We start from the raw sequence: 20,977 nt of genomic DNA, 5'->3' as shown, positions 1-20,977 counted from the left end.
AGCCAAAACGCATCATCAAACTCAACCGAAGGAGCAACTCCACTGTTCTCTTTCGATTGTCTCGCTTCTCTTGACGTGAGCTCTGCCACATTGAGGAATTGAACGAAAACGGGCTTTGTTTTTTGGTCTGCTCAGCCTGGCTCAGGTCCGAGCTGCGTTGCTCTCCTACGCTGTCCTCGCTGTCCCCGCTCACGCTTGTGGATGCACCCTGCTGCAACAACCCATTCGAATCAAGCAGAGGCAGTGACCGAGCGGAAAGGAACAGCGACCCCGAGCGTTGTGAAGGCGATGATGGGAGACAGCATGCTTAAAAACAACAACAAAAAACTTAGATGGTTGCGCTCCTCGCTCTGCCGCCTGAGTGCTGCGACACTCCCCATCGCCGCATGCACCGATGCGTCCAGCGGACTGGCGTTGCTGGCCAGGGCGTGGGGAGTGGCGCAGGTGCCGCCCGGTTGCTGTGCATGCGGCCGGCTGTGTTTGATTTTTATTTGATCCAATGATCTCGAATATTCTTTTGTGGTTTTAGTGAATGAGAGTAAGATCGAGAGTTTAACGAGGTTTGTGCATCAAATTCGCCATCAAACAAACAGACAATGCTGTTGTTTTTGTTGTTGCTTGCGTGAGCGCAATGATTATGTGGATTCATCTGGTTTCCCCTCTTTGGCCACTTTCACCTTCACTCTCCGCTTCGCTGCTGCTGCTATCGACATGTCTTGCTGGTTGGAGGAGCGAGAGACCGGCTTGTGGTTGACGACGGCAACCAAAATCTCCTTTTGCTCATCACCTTCTCAGAAACCAAACATCAAGAATCATCGAACCAGTTCATTAACCCGCACAGCACCAACCCCCTCATCTTTACATTTGGTCGATTGATTTCAACTCCTAGCTCACCTGAAGTCGTTGTTTTGATTGTTTTTGTTTTGTTGGTCGGTTAGTTGTTTTTGCTTCTCAAAATGAAGCCCAGATTGCTGTTGCTCGCTGTGGCGCTTTTGGCTGCGGTGGGCTCTGGTAAGTGCGGTTTGTTGCTCTATTGGTTCTGGAAGATTTGAGCTGATCTTTTTGTTGTTTCTCCTGGCAGTTCGTGCGGATCTCGAAATTACTTTCACGGCAGCCACTGGCAATTCCATCACGCTCAATTGGGCTGCGTATAGCAGCTTTGCTTCACCTATGGAATATCGTGTCACTCGCACTCCTGGTTCTGCCACGCCTGTGTACACTGGCACTGCCCTGACATTCGCTGACAGTAGCCTGACCAAAAACACTGCCTACACCTACACTGTTTCCGTCTACTCTAACTCTGGAGTTGGCGGAACTCTCGTTGGATCGGCTGGGGCCCAAAACTCCCAAACGACCGCAAACGATGTGACTCTGAATGCTGACAGCATCTTGATGTACGCCACATCAAATGTGAATGAACACGCTCTCTCCTGGCCGAGTTTGGTCGCCAATACCGGTGCGTCAACCGCTGGACCACCCGCTACCATCACCTACACCGTTGAGTACAAGAAGGTGGCCAGCGGCAGCTACATCGGCTGGACGGGCTACTCTAGCGGCACATCGGCTCCTGCGCTTGTGCTCGCACCTGGCACGAACTACAATGTCAGGATCACTGTTTCTAGCGGAATTCTTGGTACCGCTAGTGTTAATCAAGTCTTCACGGGCAGAACGTACTCTGTCGCCCCTGTTATCGGCACTGCCCTTGCTGCCGGCACCATCACTGCCACTCAAGTCCCTCTCAGTTGGACGGTTACCAGCAGCGGTCAGGAGTCCAACTTGGCGTTGGCTCAAGTTCTGTCACGTAACGGAGTCGATTTAACGACACTGCCGGCTGGTACTGGATCCTACACTGGCTCACTCCCGCAACCGTTTTCTTTTACTGATTCGGGCTTGTTACCATACACCTCGTACACGTACACTGTCCGAGCGACCACCGTTGCCGGCAATTCCACGAGCTCTCCCGTCAGTGCACTCAGTGTGACCACGGCCTCTGCTCCTCCCACTGTCGCTTTCTTGACCACCGCACCGTACATCACCCAGAATTCTGTCACTGTCGGTTGGAGTTTGACTACTCTGAACGGACCCACGCCAATCACTTTTGTTCTGAAGCGTGGGTCAACTACACTGACACTTCCAGGGGGAACAAGCTCCACTTCGGCGACCGGCCAATTTTTCTTTACCGACGATCTGGATTTGGATCCGTGCACCGCTTACTCGTACACTCTAACTGCGACTACTAGTGACAGCAAATCCTTCACCACGCCCGCTAAAAGCTTCACCACCCTCGCTGACAAGGCAGTGCTTTCACCGACCGTTACCTCGCTTAGTTACACCTACAATGCGTTCAGTTTTTCGTGGACCAACTCAGCACTGAGCCCTTGCGCTGGTTCAGTCGGAACTAGTGGCTATCAACTGAGTCTTTCAGTTAACTCGGGTGCTGCAACCCTGGTCAGTCCGACCACGACAACATCCTATTCCCTGAGCTCTGGTGTGCTTCCGAGCGCGACGTACGCCTTCTCTCTGGTTTTCACCAACGCACAAGGCAATGCTTCGGATCCTGTGTACTTGACCACGTTCACCACCTTTGCCGACAATCCGACCGTTACTGCGCTCGGCGTGACCGCAAACTCGTCGAACTCTCTCACGTTCCAATGGACTGGTACAGCTAATGGCGGTGGTCCTCTCTTCTATAAGGTGGACCGAACTTCACCCTCGGTGCTGTCGATCAAGAACTTTGCTGACAGTCTCACTTCGGCCACGGACAATACTGGCTTGCTGCCCTTCACTGATTACACGTACAGTGTGCAGGCAAGAAACAGCCAAACACCAACAGCCAACTTGTCCACTGTTGCCACTGCGACCTTCAAAACTGCCGCGTCTCAGGCCACCTTCTCCAGTTCTACTGTGTCGTCAACTCCGGCCGCCAATTCCATCCTGTTCTCTTGGACGGCAGCGACATGGAACAGCTTGACTGGTGACTACTATTGGACGATCAGCGGAACTCCAGCTCCTTCCCCAAGCTCAGGTGTCGTCACCACGAACAGTGTGACTGTCTCCAACCTTCGCGCCTATAACCAGTACACTTTCACTGTTTACGCCCGAAGCGGTAGCGGGAATACGTATGATTCTGCTGTTCTGACCGCCTCCAACATCCAGACGCTTGCTGCCGCACCGACAATCGTGGCAGGCCAATTCACATCAACGGGACAGACGTACAACTCTGTTTCACTGGAATGGAATGGCGTTCTTACGCTCATCAACGGCCCCACTACCAATTCTGCCACGCAATGGCTGGTTGAACGCCGTCTCAACAACCCTCAAGGGTCTTTTGTGTCTGTCGGGACGTTCGCCGCTGCGACTTTGTCCACGACCGACAACGATGCATCGTTGGCGCCTTACACGGTTTACGATTACCGTTTGACTGTGCGCAATGACCAGTACTCTACCACCGCCATCCTTTCCTCAATCCGAACCGCCGCTGCCCCGCCAACTATTGACCCCAGTCAGATCGTGCCTGCATTTGTTTCGAATGGACCAACCAGCTATGCTGTGACGTTTAATTTGACTGGCGCGTACTATCGCGGCACTCCGGCCTCAGCCAGTGTGACATTTTTGCTGCGATACAAGCTGACTAGTTCTGGCAGTTTCACCTCGGCCCCGACATTTACATCTGACACCACCACGGTCACTATGCAAGCGAGCCAAGTCTACGATTTGGAGTGGACAATCACAAACGCTGGTCCTTTGTCCTCGACTCCCTCGACTGGCTCCGTCAGTGTGCCTGCTCTCGCGCCGTACTTCAACGCACCGTCCATTACGACCTCTGATGTCACGACGACCACCGCAGACATTTCTTGGCCTGCACCTACGACCAAGAACGGTGGTGACCCCATTGTGTATTGGGTTCAGTACACAGCTGGGCAACCCAACCCTGGCTCTCAAACCATCCAAACCTTCAGCAGCACTCTCCTCGCCACGAGCACTACTGTCTCTGGGCTCTACCCAGGCGTCATTTACACTTGGACAGTTTTGGCCAAGAATGCAAACTCTGGTTTCTCCTCGCCGTTCTCTTCTGTCTCATCTTTGCGTCAAGACCCCGCGGACCCCATTTGGCAAACCGCTCCCACTCTGTCTGCCTCAGGACAGACCACAAGCGCGTTCGTGTTTAATTGGGCGGCTCCTGTTTATGCTCAAGACAATCCAAGCAACCTGAAGTATCGAGTTGTGGCCACTCAAATCACCGCAAGCCCAGCGTTCCCCGATCCGACCCTTTTCTCCCAAACCGTGTCCATCAATTCGGCCGCCGTGACAGTCGCCGCAGCGTCGAATACTGGTTATGAACCCTATGTGCAGTACAATGTGACTGTGCACGTTAAAAGCTCTACCAACAACTTTGTTCCGAGCAACACGTTCCTGACCGTGACAACCGCTGGTTCTAAACCTAGCTGGGGTGCCTTGACTCAGTCGTCCCTTACGGGCGATCGTGCGTCCCGCCAAATCACTCTCGAATGGCCGGATGTTCCGTACCCTCAAGACGCGTCCGCTGTGACTTACTCGGTTAGTCGCGGTGGCACTCCAATTGTTTCCGGTCTCACAACCTCGAGTTACGTAGACACTGGTTTGACGCCATTCACGGATTATGCGTACATCATCACTGCCGTCAATTCTAAGGGATCGACTGCACTCGGCGCTGCAGTTACTTTCAAAACCACTGAAGCAACTCCTCTTTTTGCTGGCTCTGAAACGTTGACCATGACCCCCAACGCGAATGGCGCGAGTATCACCTATGCTGCGCCAAACTTCCCATACGGAACACTGGCGGGCTACACTGTTTCGGTTGTTGACACTAGTTTTACCGACTCGCATGCGACACCCACTCAGAGCTCGAACAGCGCCGCCAACGTGTTTACCCGAACGATTACTTCGCTCTTCCCATTCCGCACGTACGCCGTCACTGTTCAAGCGACGAACGGTGCTGGTACTTCGCCGCCGAGCGACTCGCGCACCGGCACTTTCACGACCTCCCCGAGCGCCCCCATCCTGGACGAAAGTCTGCTCGATGCGCAAGTTACATCCAACACGTCAATTACTGTCAGCTGGAAGGGCCCTCAGCCTTGGGAGCGAAACAGCGTTCTGAGCACTTACCGTGTCGAGTGTTACATGCAAGAAGAGGATGGTGCTTGGACCTTTGTCAACGCTCCGCCCCGAACCCCTTTGCCTGCCGACAACGCCGCCTACAACACGGCCACGCAGCAATCCTATCAGGAGGTGTTCCTTGGATTGCTCCCTTACAGGAACTACACCTTCAATGTCTTTGTGATTGGAAGCTCGTTGACTTCGTCTGCCATCCAGGTGCTGGCCCGCACTTTGCCCGGCCTTCCCCCGACCCCGTTGCAAGCCACGGTTATCCCGATCTCGGACACCCAGGCGCGCGTTTCCTGGCCCGCTGTGGACGACATCAATGGCCCCATCGTCTCGTACGTCGTCGAAGGCCAGCGCCTTCTTTCTGGCTACAATGAGACGTGGCCCGTGCCTGTCGTTTACGCCGAGCTGACGAACGGCCGCAACGTGACCACAGTCTCTGGCCTCGCTGCTGAATCCAAGTACCGCTTCCGCGTTCGCACCTTCACTGCTGCTGGCTTTAGCCTGGGTCCCTTTGGCACGTCCGCCACGACGCTGGAAGCTGCTGGCGGCTCGCAGGGCTGGGTTGTCGCCGTCGTCCTGATTCCGCTCATTCTGATTGCACTGGTTGTTCTCTTGCTCGTCCGCCGGCGCTCACAACGCACAGTCAAGCGACCGAAGGATTCTACCGGTCCCGTTTATCAGGAGGCTGTTGAAATGAAAATCTCTCCATTGAACCATTCGACGGGATCTCACAAAGAGGAGGACATTGAAGCTTACGCCGCCGTCGGGCAAAAGCAGCCAGATCCGTTGTACCAAGCTCTCTCGACTGATGCTGCAGAGGTGGTCTACGATTATGCAAGCGCGTATGTTGCCGGCAGCAATTCTCGTCGTGTTCGTGAAGGCTTGACGATTGTCAAGTACCTTGCCAGTGGTAACTTTGGCGATGTCGCACTGGGTCGAGTGCCGTTCAACATGTTGCCCCCGCGAGCACAGGCCTTGCTCGGATCTACGACGCCCGAGATCGTGCAGGTTGCAGTCAAGTCTGTCAAGTCTGATGCAGATGAGAAATCTCGTCAAGACTTTGAAAGCGAGGCAAAGCTGATGGCGCCGTTTGTGCATACGAACGTCGTGCGCCTGCTCGCGGCTCTTGTAGAGTCAGAGCCCCATCTCGTTCTGCTCGAGTTTGTGCAGTACGGTGATTTGCACACTCTTCTGAAAAAGTCCAAAAAGCAGTCGTTTTGGTGGACGCAGAATGAGCAGATCCATGCCATTCGTCAGATTGCGCTGGGCATGGAGTATCTGGGCACGCTGCACTTTGTGCATCGTGATCTTGCCGCGCGCAACTGTCTTGTGGGGCAAGGGATGGTGGTCAAGATTGCCGACTTCGGGCTCTCTCGACAGCTGGCCGATGAGAACGATTACTATCGCATGCAAACGCGTGGCAAACTTCCCGTGAAGGTGGGTCAAAGGTGTGTGTGCAAATGTTGCTGCTTGTGATTTGGGATACTGACTATTCGTTTCACATGCAGTGGATGGCGCCGGAAACAATGACCTTCCGCAAGTTCTCGACCATGTCCGACGTGTGGTCGTTCGGCGTAGAGTAACTGTCTCTAAATCCGGACGCATTACAGACCTCGAGAGTTGCATTTTAATCCGGATGAGGCGTTTTTCTCGCAGTCTATTCATCGCTTCGCCTCGGCTCTTTCACCATTGTACATAAATCGAGTTGGTTATCACATGGAGTGTCTTGTTGAGGTGGCTGCGATCGTCGCGGGGTGGTTTGGGCGACTCGCCGAGGCGGCTGGAAAAAACCGACGACCGATCGCCATCGCCATCGCCCTCAAGCTGCTAACCCCGGGTCCGCTGACCCTCTCGACTGGTTGTACGACAACACCATTTCAATGGACATGTGAACAGGTCGCCGCGCGGCTGGGGCAGGCTGGCTTCAAGTGCGGAAAGTCGACTGTCAGTGACTGGGCTCAACTCCACGCGGGCCACCGCGAACTGATTCAGTCTGGAACGCTGGATGAAGTGATCGAGCTGGCGCGGTCCACCCGCACGAAAGGCCGACCACCCATCTTTACCGATCACGAAGTTGATGCAATTATCAATTTATTGGAAGCGTTTGCTCGCGCGTCATGCTGTCTGACGAAAGCGCAGGCCGCCAAGTACTTGAAACCGTGTTCTGAAACAACTTCTTTCGACGGCTCACCAAGGCGGGCGTTTGTCCAAGACACGCCTAGCCGGTCCTGGTGGGCCACCTTTTTGAAGCGAGCGAAGGGACGCGTCAGGCTTCGAAAGGGCCGTGTGCTGGAAGTGTGCCGGGCTGCAGCGCTGACACCCGACAATCTCGGGACTCTCCCGACTCAACTCAAACAGGCCTACGATCAACATCCTCTCCTTACCGTCGAGCCGAGCCGCGTCAGCAACTTTGACGAGAGCGAGATTTCTTCTCGCGTCAAGGGATCGACTGTATTAGGGGCATCGTGGGGTCGTGTCGCGCTCGTTGGCGGTGGGCACAACAACAGCCTCGGACGGCACATCACCGGCGTCTTCTTGGTGTGTGCCGATGGAACTGCGCCGCTCCCTCCCATGCTGATTTTTACGAAGGGTACGAACGTCGCGACGGTTTGCCAACACGTTCCCATTGACGCCTGCTCTACCGCAACGACCGAGAAGGGGTACATGACCTCAGACTTGTTCAAAACTTATCTGCGCGAGTGGCGAAGCTGCATGCGAGAAAGACACCCGTCAGGCCCGCTGCTTTTGATCATGGATGGCTCATCCACGCACAGCCTCGAGCACGATTTGGTGGCCGAGTTTTTCTACGATCAAATTCAGATTCTTGTCTTGCCCGCGCACACGAGCACTGAGACTCAGCCACTCGATCGCACTGTGTTTGGCTACTTCAAGCGTCAGTTACAAGCAGAGTATGCGAGCGCGATTGCAGCTGGCGTCTTTGCCTCGGACGACCAAATGCGAGTGCATTGCGCTCTGAATGCGTGGTACAAGATTTCGCAAAATACAGCCGTCATCACTGCTGGATTTAAAAAGACTGGAATCTGGCCTTTGGACAAGAATGCATACTGCGAGTGGGTGGTGAGCCCGGACCATGCGAGCAGAACTGAATCACTCATAGGAAAAGAGGCCTTGGCTGCGCCCGTCCAGCCAGTTTCTGCAACGCCCACAGACACGGCGAGCGTCCCCAATCTCCTGTCGACTCCAACGCTGCCCGTCGTCGAGAGTGCCGAGATATCCCACCCCACACCGCCTTTGCCCTCGGTGGAGAGCGGGTATGCCAGCGTCCCAGACCCTGCTCCCTCGCTTTCGCCGGTGCGTTTGATATTCAAGAAGGCTCGCCTAATCCTCGATGATGCCGATGTTGAACTTGCAGCTGGTCCCAGTTCCGAGGCGCTAGAACGAGATGCACTCAGTCACGTTGGCAAACTTCGCGAGTTGCTGAGCGTCCCCATCACCGTCGATGATATCGTGCAGCGTGCTTCCTATTCCCTCGCAATTCAAACCAGCACTACCTACAAGCACAAGCATACGAAAGGCGCGTATCTGGCGATTACCGAGGAGGCAATGCAGCGGGCGAACGCAAAAAAACTGCAAGAACAAACGAAGATTGCGCAGGAGATGACTCGATTGATGAACCGGTCACGTACCATGGCTGCCGAGGCCGCCGCCGAGCACGCAAAATTTGCTCTGACACGGAGAATCAGTGCACTGCAGACTGAACTCGCCGCCGCCGCCGAGTTGCAAGACCCTTTGCGCGAAGCAGAGCTCGCCCAAGCTCGCAACGAGCTGGCCGCACTTCAAGCTTCAACTCCGAAACGTACTCGAGCCCCTGTTGCTCGTACTCAAACTCCCGCTCGTGCCCGACAGATTGCTTTGCGTCAATCAGAGCAAGTTTTGTCGCAGGCTGCAGAGCCTGTTGCTGCAAATCCGACTGAGAGCCTGCCCTCGCCGTCGCTCCCCATCCTGACGACCCAGCAAACGATCGCAATCACACCAGCAAAACGAACATTCTCTGAAAGGTCCGACAGCGACGGTTCATACGACGGAGTGCAGTTTACCGATGAACTAGTGGCCCGCATGCGCCAAAGTCGCCTCCCAACGCGCAGTTCCGCTACTCAACTAGCCTCTAATGCTGCCCCGACGCCTGAGCACCTTGACAAGCGTCCTCGTGTTGAAGATCCACCATCTCTTGTGATTCGCCTGAGCAAACAAGCAACAAATGCTCACCGACGGCCGTTCGTCGCACTAAATGTAAACTCTGCCTGATTTTTGTATTGTTTATTGAATAAAATGGTTTGATATGTCATATACTCCATCAATCTAGCTCGAAGAGCGATTAGCAGCCGGACGGGAGCTCACGATGGATTGGCTGCAAAAGTGGTGTTCGAGCGTATCCTCCATTCCCACGCTCGTGTCGACCGCACCTCCGCGCCCGCTTGGTCACGATAACACCTATCGTGTGTAGACTGCATTTGGCTCGCGGAAGGCGGGCTGGCGATGTCACAGAGCCCGCAGGGCGCGTTTGCGATCAACCTCGTGGCGGCCCCAAAAACACCTGCATTTTAATCCGGATGCATTGGATTTTGGCTGGATCCGCTTTTTCGTCATTTTTTCGTTTTTCGCGTGCCTAGCGATGAGTTCGGGCCAAAGCGCCCCGCTACTTCACCCACACATTGGTATTGATGCACTGATTGACACAGGGGGGCAAGGCGCGAGCGGAAGCTTGCACACAGGCCGTAGGAGGCGCCATCCGGATTTAGAGACCGTCACTCTAACAGCCTGTAAGTCGCGGGCTCGACATGTATCGCGATGATGTAGGCCAACACGTTGTTCTCACCGACGGCGATGCTTGGTTGCAGGGGAGTGCTGTAGCTACGGCGCAACGCCGTACGGCAAGATGGATGGGCGTGAGACTCTGGCTTATTTGGAAGGAGGCGGTCGGCTGCCCACGCCAGAGCACTGCACATCTGACCTATTTAGCCTCATGTTCAGTTGCTGGAACATTCTCCCAGAGCTGCGACCAAGCTTTACGCAGCTCATCAAAGGTCTGCGAAACTTTGAAGACGGCACGACAAGTCGCGAAATTGGTGCAATGTTGTAACAGCGGGGTTGTTTTTCCCGAGACCTGATTCCGTTTGTCAAACCGTCGAAAGCTGTATAAGAATTGCAAAGAAAAAAGAACGTAGGATATGAGACAGTTGAATTTTTTTAACCGTCTAAAGCTTTATGAAGAATCGCAAAGACAAAAGAACTTAGGATATGAGACAGCATGCACAGCGTCTTCTGTCATGATGAAGCTCGATCAAAAGAACCAAACTCACCATAAACGACACGATGCCGACAAACAAAAATCACTTTGACCTGTCGGTTGAATCAGTCTGCTTTGTTTTTTCAGTTTTTGCGATGAGTTCTTCGGCTTCTTCAAAGCGTCAAGCAGTGGACTCTCCTGGAGGTCACGTCGACAAGCGTGTCAGAACCGTAAGTGGGCCGAGACCTGTTATAGTGTACCCCTCTCGTCTTCTACACGAACTCTTTCAACGAACGGGTGCGAAGGGTGAGTGAGAACACTTAGCTCTCAAAGGTGTCTCGGCAGTTGCGCGCCATTTTGTTTTCGTTTGTTTTTTCTTTTGCCGACCTGACGTGCTTGAAATTTTTCACCGCAGTGGTGCCATGCTTTGACAGCCTGTGACGATGGCAGCCATTGTTCTTACCTTGAATTTTTTGTTCTCAACAGCAAAGCAACGATGAGGACGGCGACGAGGGCAACGAAACCCAGCCGGTTTTGGCGACAGCTTGGGCTTGGCTGGCTTCTATTCTGTCCAGTCGCAATGGTACGTGTGTGTATGTGTGTATGTGTGTGTGTGTGTGTGTGTGTGTGTGTGTGTGTGTGTGTGTGTGTGCGCTCATGAACGCATGCTGGAACAACAGGAGACCTGAAAAGCACGCCAGCCTTGATCCGCGATTCGCTCCGTGGCCTGATCACACCGGAGCGAAAGCGACCGAAAAACGTACGTTTCTAGTCGAGCTCAATGACCGAATTGTGAAGTTTGACTAATGGTGTTGCTCTGCAGGACAGCTACACACGACTGGAGAGAACCTCCTCCTCCATCGAGGCGCTGCTGATGAAACGGATGAAAAAGACGCTCGCAAACGACACCGATCCATTTGAACATCGGTCGTTTCTTGCTGCCACATTCCCTGGTACAGGGAACTCGTGTCTGTGTGACGCGTTTGTGCATCAAATTGCCCCGGCAGCTCATCGGTACAGAGGAAACGATCTGTTGTGCTTATCCGTCTCTTTCGACGGTCCTTTCGGTTTTGACTCTGCAAACGACTGGACAGTTCTCAAGCAAGCCAATCCGGAGCATGCTCTGTCGACTCGCCTGCTGGCTGCCTACTTTGAAATTCCCCCGAGGTTTTTTCAGGACAACTTTGAACAAACTGGCAGCTTCCAGGTCGCTGCTACGCTTCAGTTCATACAAGAGTTTGAGTACTCGGCTCGTAACGACAGTCAGCAGCCCACGAGTCAAGATCAGCTGCCGTGGCTTGCCATCGCTGTTGACGGAATTCAACAGTTGCTTGGCTGTTCGAGCTGGCTCAACGCTCAACGTCAACGTCAGCTGCTGGACAAGACTCTCGCGTCACTCAAGGCTGCCGTTAAGCGCCCCGCAGCGCGACTCTTTGTGCTTTACGCTGGCACTTTGTCCGATGACTCACCACTGGCCTGATTGAGTCGCTCCACTCTCAAACCTCTGCTTCAAGCAAATACAACGTGGATGAGGAGGTGGTGCCTGAACCCAAGCGCGTAGATGCAAACCTCGAGAGCCAGTTGCATCCTTCCGGTGGCATACCATGCCACATTGAGAAGGTTCTTGGTGTGATGGCAAGTGGCGCGGCGGCTAAACTCTGTCTGAATGCCCGCACGTTTATCGAGCTCGTGCACTTCTGTGCGTTCGACGCGTTCTCGATCAATCCTTCAAGTCTGGATGCCCGAACTCGCTCTTGGATTGACACAGGATGTGCTTTCGTCGGTCAGTTGGCTGGTTGTCACACTTCAAGATGCTGGATTTGACTGATTGTTGTGTTGACTCCTTCCGCCTTATTGACGACAAACAACAGCGTGCGAGAAGGACAGCAGAGGGTCGTTGCAGTTCAATTTGCCCAGCGAGTCGAAACTTGGTGAGGATTTCTGGAATTGCTTTTGTGACCTGAGAAACGACAAGTTGACGTGCTCGTTGAGTGTTTGCAGATCTACTTTCGGGTGACGCCCCACTAAGACGTGACACGCTCGCACAAACGGTGCGCTCGGCCTACCGCCACGTCGATGGACTTCAGCGCTGGCTGGACCGTCACTTCTCGTATTATTATCATACTGCAGTTGCGTGGGAGCATACTGTGGGCATCCTTTTCAGCTTGCGATTGATTGTACTTGTCGCCAAAGCACTGCTGGATCATGCTGACGCTTCGAAACAGCTTGACAGTTCCAAGCTTGGCGTTGCAACGAAGCTTGGTGCTTCAAAACAGGCAGACGCTTCAACGCTTGGTGTTTCGAAGCAGCTTGACGCTTCAAAACAGCTTGACGCGGCAGAGCAGAGTGGTGCACCACAGCTGCCGGCTCACATGGACGTACCACTGAGTCGGCTGCTACCTGGCGTCAAGTTTGGTGCGGGATGTGAGGAACTCCAACTTCGGTTGCCACTGAGCAATTGGAGGGAAGACCTGGAGTGCATGATGAAGCTCGACAATGCTGAATGTACACTCGCGACTCACATTGAGCCGGCTATTGACTGTTACATGCATGCTCAAGTCGTCGAGAAGGTAAGTTGCCAAACCCTACCGCCCTTTTGTGGTTTGGATCTTTACTCACGGTTGTTGGCATAATGTTGATTGCAGACTAGCGGCAAAGTGCGTCCGGCAGTCATTGGACTGCAAGTAAAGCATCACAAGTCTCTTCGTCTCACCACCCAAGACGAGATTGAGAGACTGGAAACAAATGCTCGGAAGGAACTCGCCAAGGAATATGTCATGGAAGAAGACACTGTGATTCTTGTCGGAGTCATGTTGACGTCTCGAGTGACGATTGCAAATCCGCCACCGCTTTCGTGGGTGATGCACCGCGGCGACCTGGACCAATTCGCTCAAGGCTTCCAGATGACAGTTCCTTGAAAACGTTCCTTGTACTGCAAGATTGCATGTCATTTTCTCTCACCACACTTCTGCCGCCCTCGTAAAAACGTGACAAAGCGTGAGTATGTTCATCAGCAAAACAACATGAATGTGGAATGCTGTTGACATTGTCAATTTGTACTGCATGCACAAAAAGCACAAAAATTCAACTCGAGTCATGCAAAGAATCAACCAAATCAAGCAAGCTCCACTTTAGTATTCAGAACAGCCACCATTCTCGTCAATCACGTCTTGGATGCAGTGTGGTATCGAGGAAATGGGATCTCGGCAGACCTCATTCAGGACGGTAAACCTTCTCGTGCGATTGTACAGGTTGAGGACCAAGACCCACTCCTGGCGGTCAAACTTTGTTAATTGAGGAAAATGATGAGCGGGATTTCGCCACTGCTGATGATTGCATCGAGTTTTAGATTGGCTCTTCTCTCCGACTGCAAACTCATCTCCTTCCATTGGCTTTTGGACGATCTTAACCGAAGTTTCAATCATGCTTTCTTATACTGGCTTTGTTTGCTTTGAGATGTGATTGGTTGCTGGTTCGCCGGGACACAAAACGCCAAGTCACGTCCACTTTTCGACTAAACTTGCTCACCAACCATGAGCATGAACGCCGAGCACGGACCTAGAACGAGCCAATACACACCAGGATTGGGTCGCTTTGAGGTTGTTCGGCAGTCTTTGTTTTTCGCTGTTTTGATTTCCCACACTTCGAATGATGCTGACGTATGCGAATATGAATCAGACACAGCGCGAGCTGTATGACGAAGTCACGAATGAGCCCAACTATGTCGAGTACGAAGCCGAGTTTATTGGAATGAATGTGGCAGTGGGTGCACTGACGAAATGGAGGAACAGTCTGTACGACAGACAGATTGGCGACGCTGAAGCACTGGCGATTGCTGAGGCACTCAAGGTGAACACGACAGTGACCATGATCAGGTAAGTTGCTTGTGCTTGTGATCCAGCACAGCATTCAGAGTGCTCAACGATGGATGATGGTACGAACAGTCTGCTCCACAATGAGATTGGCGAAGTTGGAGCGCGCGCGATTGCTGAGACACTCAAAGTGAACACCAGGCTGACCAAGCTCTTGTAAGGCATCTCAGTCGGACGGATATACGGGAGTCAGGGACTATTCAACAAAAGGCACTAAGAGTGGAGCGGATGGGCAGTCTCGGCTGGAATCACATTGGCGATGCCGGCGCTCAAGCGATTGCTGAGGCACTCAAAGTGAACACAACGCTGACTACGCTCTTGTAAGTCATCTCACTTTGACTGATGCATGAGAGTGGATGATTCAGCACAAGCAATTGTGAGTATTGACTGCTGGAGGATGGACAGTCTGGGCTGGAGTCAGATTGGTGATGCCGGAGCTCAGGCGATTGCCGAGGCGCTCAAAGTGAACGCAACGCTGACTGAGCTATTGTAAGACACTGCCACTAAAGCGCGCGTGGGTGACTACAGGAGAGAGACAGCAAGAGTGGCTCACTGATGGGACGGGACGGACAGTCTGTGGCACAATGAAATAGGCGATGCCGCAGTTCCATCGATTGTCGAGGCGCTCAAACAGAACAAGACACTGAGGAAGCTTGAGTAAAGATTGATTGCGTAAAATGCTCGGACGGTCACGAGACTCATGCTATGAATCATCCGACGACAACAGGTTGGGCGGGAACTTCTTGTCCCGAGGTGCAATCGATGCACTGACACAAACGGGCAATACATGCATTACCTGTGGGAAAATGAGGTAAGACTTTGCGTATTCGCTTGAAGAAACAAGGCACAACACAACGGTTAGATGCATTGGCTGAAACTATTGTTGAACAGAGTCCAACCCAAGAAAGAGCCGTCGCCCGCCACGTCGGCGCTGAATGCCGCTACAGCCGCCGCAAGCATTGTGCCTCAGAGTCCCGTCACTCTTACAACTGAAATTCAGCAATTGCGCTCGGAGCTGGCTGCCAAAGATCAAGAGCTCGCTGACGAACGGCAGAAGCTCGCGGTGAAGGAGCAAGAGCTCGCAATGAAGGATCAGGAGCTCGCGGCGAAGGAGCGGGAGCTCGCAGCCGCAAAGCTGGAGCACGCAGCCGCAAAGCTGGAGCTCGCTGACGAAAGACAACTACGCGCTGCAAAAGAGCAGGAGCTACAACAGCTTCTGCTCGGAATTGCAGACAGAGAAGATTGGATCGATGTAAAGTCGCCAGCGGACGATGAAGAAGCAAATGTTTGAATAAAGTGAAAACGTTAAAGAACTATGGGAGCATTGTGACACTCGCGTGACAAGGAACGCAAAATGCATGGAGCATGCGCAAACACGAAAACAGCGTACGAGAAGCAAACGAACAAAGGAAGTGAAGCGTTCCTGGGAAAAAAGTCGTTCGAGCTGCGCTTGGACCACCAACGCAACAAAGAAGAATCAAACGAAAAGCGCCAAACCAAAGTGTTCGGGTTGAGAGCAAGCGATGACAGCAGAAATTGGAAAATATAGAAAACAATCGAGCTGTCATGTCGAAGAATAATAAAAACAAACAACTCGCAACTCGTCCAGCAGCAAAAGTCGTGCACGAACGAAGAATGGGGCGAAATCGAACAAAACTAAAAAAAATCAAAGCAAGCAAAAAGCCAGAAAGCATAGAAACCAGCAAACAATCGAAAATCAGCCACAAGGGTCAACAAACAAAGCCATGTGGCGAAAAGCAATGGAAGGATGCTGAGTGATAATCCATCAAACAATACAACGAGCGACAAGTAAATGAAACGAAACAAACAGGGTTAGGGTTAAAAGCTGCCTCCCGGTTAGGTGTTAGGGTCGTTCCAAATTTGTCAAAATTCTAAGATGAACATTTTGTTCTACAAAATGCGCTGATTCTGAATCTGTACGTATATCAATACCAAATTAGGCGCATCATAGTGTATAGGGACCTTAAAGTGAAATTTCGCATGTTTTTGCATTGTTTTCACGATTCATTTCCCCCACACGTTCTTTCCAAAGATTCTAAGATGAACATTTTGTTCTATAAGATGCGCTGATTCCGAATCTGTACTTATATCGATACCGAATTAGGCGCATCCTTGTGTAAAATGACATTAAAGGGAAATTTCGCACGCTTTCGCACTGTTTTCGCGAATCCTGTCCCCCCCATCATGTTTTCGAAAAAAGTGAAACGAACATTGTGATAAAAAACATGCGCTGATTCCGAATCCGTAGTAAACAGTCTACGTCATCCGGATGAGATTCGTTCCAAACGTGGCAAAAGTGTTCCAAGAACACAACGTTGAGCAGCGCAAGTCAAAACTGGGCTGAAACAGAATCTGGAATCAATAGTGTGACGCCTGTGGGTGCATCATTCCAAAAAAAGAAAATGCCCCACGGTTTGATAACTAATGTGCTCACGTGGCAAGGTGAAGGGTTATGGTGAGGGTTAAAAGCTGCCTCCCAGTTAGAGAGGCGTCTCTAATTCCGAACAGATTTTTTTGACTGGGCCACCATTACGCCCCTGATTTTAATTCCGAACAAGAGTGTTTTTGAGCCACTAGTCGATGTAGAAGCCTCTAATCCGCTTCCCCGCTTGAAATTATAGTAAAACCAGTCTTATTTTATTGATGGAGGAAAGTAGGCGGGCGACAGAGCTGTTCTACGAGTGTCGGTGCAGACGGTGAGCGCTGGTCCTGTGGGAGGCAAAGCGCACTGAACAGCACCGCAGCCCTGAACAGCTCCTGCGCCATGTCCGGCGCCGATAATGATACAGATGGGAGTATGTGGGACTCTGATGATCATAGAGTCGTTCACGTGCGGCGCAGTGACACACAGAGCGGCAGCGACGGGGCGCTCAGTCGAGCCCGACCCATCGTGGAAAATTTTCGCATGTGCGTCCAGCCCGCGATCATGCACAATCACGAAGACGATGTATGCGATTGCATTTCACAACGAGCGGGGCTCGAAACGTCGATTCAGGCTGGGCACGCGCCGAGCGACTGCTGAACTTGTCAACGCGTTGACTTTGCTCCTGCAGTGCAACCATCGCCCCCGCCTGTTCATAGAATAAACAAACATGTTGCATGTATCACTTTCCGCGCAAAAGGAGGCGGCTAGGACCGCGTCTGCTCGAGATGCAGTTTCGGATTGTTCCGGCCATTTTGTTGTTCAACGGGCCTGCAGCCGCCCCGGCGATGTTCCATGCCCTCTCTTTGCTACCAGTCGGAGAGTCTAGGTTGATGTCACATGCCCAGTAGGGCGAGGGGCCGCTCAGATGAGTATGGGTGCGTCCACTAGCGAAATGCTTTTAATTCCGAACACGCGTAATGCATGTCCAGCAAAACGAGCCAAACTGACGATCGGCGTCCTGCCGACCCGGCACGTGCGATCGACCCCTCCGTCTAACCATAATATCACTAAACCATATAGTATGCATTACTATCGAAACAAGGGGCGGATATCGAAGCGTCAGCGAAATAGGTTTTGTTCGGAATTAGAAGCACCCTCTCTAGGTGTTAGGTCCCTTCCGAATTTGGACCCACTTTTTACAGCAGAGGTAATATAACCATCTTGTTCGAAATATTGTGCTGATTCCGAATCTGTAATCAAAAGTATATCTTATCGGTCTAGTTTTCGTGCAAATCGCCAAAAATGGTGAAAATTGCACATTGTTTTCACTGTTTTCACAATACCTTTCTTCCCCTCTGATTTTACATCACAAGTTTCATGGCCATGTTAAACTACACACTACGCCGGTTCTGAATCTGTATTAAGAGGTATACGTCATCGGACTCGTTTTCGTGTAAATCGACCTGAAAGGTGAATTTTCCGCTTTTGCCACAATTTTCTGTCTCGGTTTGCAGAAAAACGTTTCACATTCATATTCATCTAGAAAACGCGCTGATTCCGAATCTACAATACAATGTGTACTTTGTCGGCCTCGGTTTCGCGCAAATCAACCTCAAAGGTGAACTTAGCAATTGGTGCACTTTTGTTGACAATCCATTTCTTCCCCCCCCTTTTACAGAACAAGTTTCATGACCATTGTCATCTACAAAATTAGCTGATTCCAAATCGGTAATAAAAAGTGCACCTCATCGTTCTCGTTTTTGTGCAAATCGACTTTGAATGTGTTGTTTTGCAATGTTGCCACAAATCCTCTCGCCGCCATCAGGTTTCGAAAAAAGTGAGGTGAACATTGTGATCAAAAAAGTGCGCTGATTCCGAATGTGTATATGAAAGTCCACGTCATCCTGATGGGGTGCGCGCCAAAATTGGAAACTGCGTGGTAGAAACACATAAATAAGCGAGGTGATTGAAACGCAGCCGGGACGCCGGATCTGGAAAACAGAGCGTCCCTCTTCAGGCTCGGGTTGGCACAACATGACCACAAAAGGAAACCGCCGCCGGGCTTGATTTTGGTACTGTCCGTCAGGAGCATTAGATCACGAGGCGAGTATACGGGTTAGGGTTAAAAGCTGGCCCCGAGTTAAGTGTTAGGTTGCCTTCCAAATTTGAAACCACGTTTTTCAGAAGATCTAAGATATGTACTTACACCTATGAAATGCGCTGATTCCGAATCTGCAATAAAAAGTATACGTCATCGCGCTACTTTTTGCGCAAATCGAGCTCAAAGGTGAATTTCGCACGGTTTTACCATGGTTTCCCAAACCACTTCCCCTCCGCTGATTTTCCAGAACAAAGTTGACATTCACATCCATCTACACAGTGCGCCGAATCCGAATCTGCAATAAAAAGTATCCGTCATCGGGCTCGTTTTTGCGCAAATCGAGCTCAGAGGTGAATTTCGCACGGTTTTACCATGGTTTCCCAAACCACTTCCCCTCCTCTGATTTTCCAGAACAAAGTTGACATTCACATCCATCTATACAGTGCGCCGAATCCCAATCTGCAATAAAAAGTACACGTCATCACGCTCGTTTTTTTTTTTTGTATTACGTTTATTGGAGGGTGGAAAAGCTTCTAAGGCTCAAAAACCACAAAGAGAAGGATCATGATCAGGGGCAAGGAGTAAGTGACAAGGGCAACGTGTTTAACTTATTCTTGCGGTTGCAAGTTTGGTGTTAGCGTCCTGGTCATACGGGCGCCGCTTGGTGACTCGGTTTGCTCATGCTCACCGGGTTTCGGAGGTAGAAGTGAAATGGTGGTCTTCTCTTCTGACCTGACAATGCACTTTCCCCACATCTTCGACGTGGGAGAGTCAGCAGGCGGGGCTCGCGGCACAATGTCCTGCAGGGCGCGGGAGTGGACGAGCTTGATGAAGGTGGTGTGGCTGGGTGTGAATGTGTTGTTGATTTTTGCTTCGCAGCGGGTGCGCCAGATCGCCCAGCGTCCGAGGTGGTACAGGATCGTGGCAAGCGCTCGCATTTCCTTTTTACGCGCAAGCGTGGTGGGGAAGGGACCGAACAGGAGGGCTTTGTCGAACATTGGGAGGGAACTTGAGTGAGCGTGCTGGAAGATGGCGTTCGCGGTTTCCCAAACCGCTTGGGCTGTGTGGCAGCGGACAAGGATGTGGTGCCAGGTCTCTCTGGCCGAGCGGCCGTCGTGTTTGCAGTGCGCGCAGTCGTAGCGCCCAGTGGCAATTCTGTCGTCGTACTCTTCGCGGGAGAGCGAGCCGGCGCGCAGGGCTTGACCATCTGTTTCCAGCCAGTCGGCGCCCAGTCGGGTGGTGCGGTGTGCAATGCGCCAGAGCAGGGAGGCTTGCTTGGATGTGACTAGACTGGTTCTGATGGAGCTGGCCAGTGATTCGAAGGGCACGTAGCCAACTTTGTTGATCCACCATTGGAGGGCGTCTGGTCTCGAGGGACGTGGAGTGAGCAGCTGCCTTAGCGTTTTCAGTTTGAGCTTGTGCGATGTGACTTGCAGGGGCTTCTGGACGCTTGAGTGAACACCGTTGAGGACGATGTTGCTCCAGATGAGGGGCATGAGTTGAGTGCGGCCAACATGGTACAGCTGCTTTCGTGGGAGGAAAATCTTTCCCCGCTTGTTTGGTTCAGGCTTGGTGTTGGGAGCTCGCCAGTAGACGACGGTGGCGTGTTGCGCGGTTGCCAGGCGGAACTTGGTGAGGACTAGGCCTGGCTGGGCAGGCGCGATCAGGGCGTTCTCCGACTCGTAGAACACTTGGCCGGCTCCGAGTGAGCTGCTTGTGAGCGGGCTGCCCGTGCGGAGCTTGACAACTCTGAAGAGTTTGGGATTGGCGTCGTCGTCGTCGGCTGGTTGGGCCCAGCACCACGGTAGATCTTGCACTGACGGGATTGTGGAGCTATCCTGCTCTACGAGCGACGAGAGCTCGCTCCGGTCGAGTGCCTCGTGGAGCTTGTTGTAGTATTTTGCGTTGGTGAAGCTTTGGACGAGCGAGAGCGGGGACCACTCTTCTCTAGCTGGGTTACCGATGAAGCGGCGCAGGTCGCGGACGCGCATGTATCCGTTGAGGATCCAGCTCGGCCACCAGAGCGGCTTGCCGTCGTCCTGGATGTCCGGTGAGTCCCAGAGCGGGTGAGCGAGCGCCTCGTCGCGGCAGGCAGGGGTTTGGAGCTCTGGCCTGAGCTCGTGCCATGCCTCAAAGGCTTTGTGCCAGAATGCAGAGATGCCAATAAAGTCTGACGATAGCCTTGATCACCAGCCTGAGCACGTTGAGTGGGCATGCTGGCTTGT

General features: G+C 52.4%; 3 protein-coding genes across 3 annotated transcripts; 2 read left to right on the top strand and 1 right to left on the bottom strand.

The window, feature by feature from the left end:
- Positions 1-956: 956 nt before the first annotated feature.
- On the top strand, positions 957-10,339 carry CAOG_05394 (protein tyrosine kinase; the record flags this gene model as incomplete). Its single annotated transcript, XM_004346017.2, has 7 exons — positions 957-1,011; positions 1,082-6,582; positions 6,654-6,719; positions 7,042-9,396; positions 9,470-9,602; positions 9,846-9,926; positions 10,005-10,339. 7 exons carry the CDS (start codon positions 957-959, stop codon positions 10,244-10,246), a joined length of 8,433 nt encoding a protein of 2,810 aa, XP_004346067.1. The 3' UTR covers positions 10,247-10,339.
- A 209-nt stretch (positions 10,340-10,548) lies between these two features.
- CAOG_08883 (hypothetical protein) lies at positions 10,549-13,311 on the top strand (the record flags this gene model as incomplete). The annotated part of the gene is made up of 10 exons (XM_011272243.1): positions 10,549-10,623; positions 10,880-10,976; positions 11,074-11,153; positions 11,217-11,346; positions 11,488-11,848; positions 11,908-12,176; positions 12,265-12,324; positions 12,395-12,503; positions 12,627-12,963; positions 13,039-13,311. The coding sequence occupies 10 exons, from the start codon at positions 10,549-10,551 to the stop codon at positions 13,309-13,311; spliced, it is 1,791 nt and encodes a 596-aa protein (XP_011270545.1).
- Positions 13,312-19,360: 6,049 nt separating this feature from the next.
- Positions 19,361-20,932, bottom strand: CAOG_08882 (hypothetical protein; the record flags this gene model as incomplete). Its single annotated transcript, XM_011272242.1, has 1 exon — positions 19,361-20,932. A coding segment is annotated over one exon (1,572 nt), but the record flags the coding sequence as incomplete, so codon positions are not given.
- Between the last annotated feature and the right edge of the window lie 45 nt (positions 20,933-20,977).

The sequence above is a fragment of the Capsaspora owczarzaki genome (genome assembly GCF_000151315.2).
Source record: "Capsaspora owczarzaki ATCC 30864 unplaced genomic scaffold supercont2.9, whole genome shotgun sequence".
NCBI classification, from domain to species: Eukaryota; class Filasterea; order Ministeriida; family Capsasporidae; genus Capsaspora; species Capsaspora owczarzaki.
The sequence above is the reverse complement of the archived record's forward strand: the minus strand, read 5'-3'. Positions and strand labels throughout refer to the sequence as shown.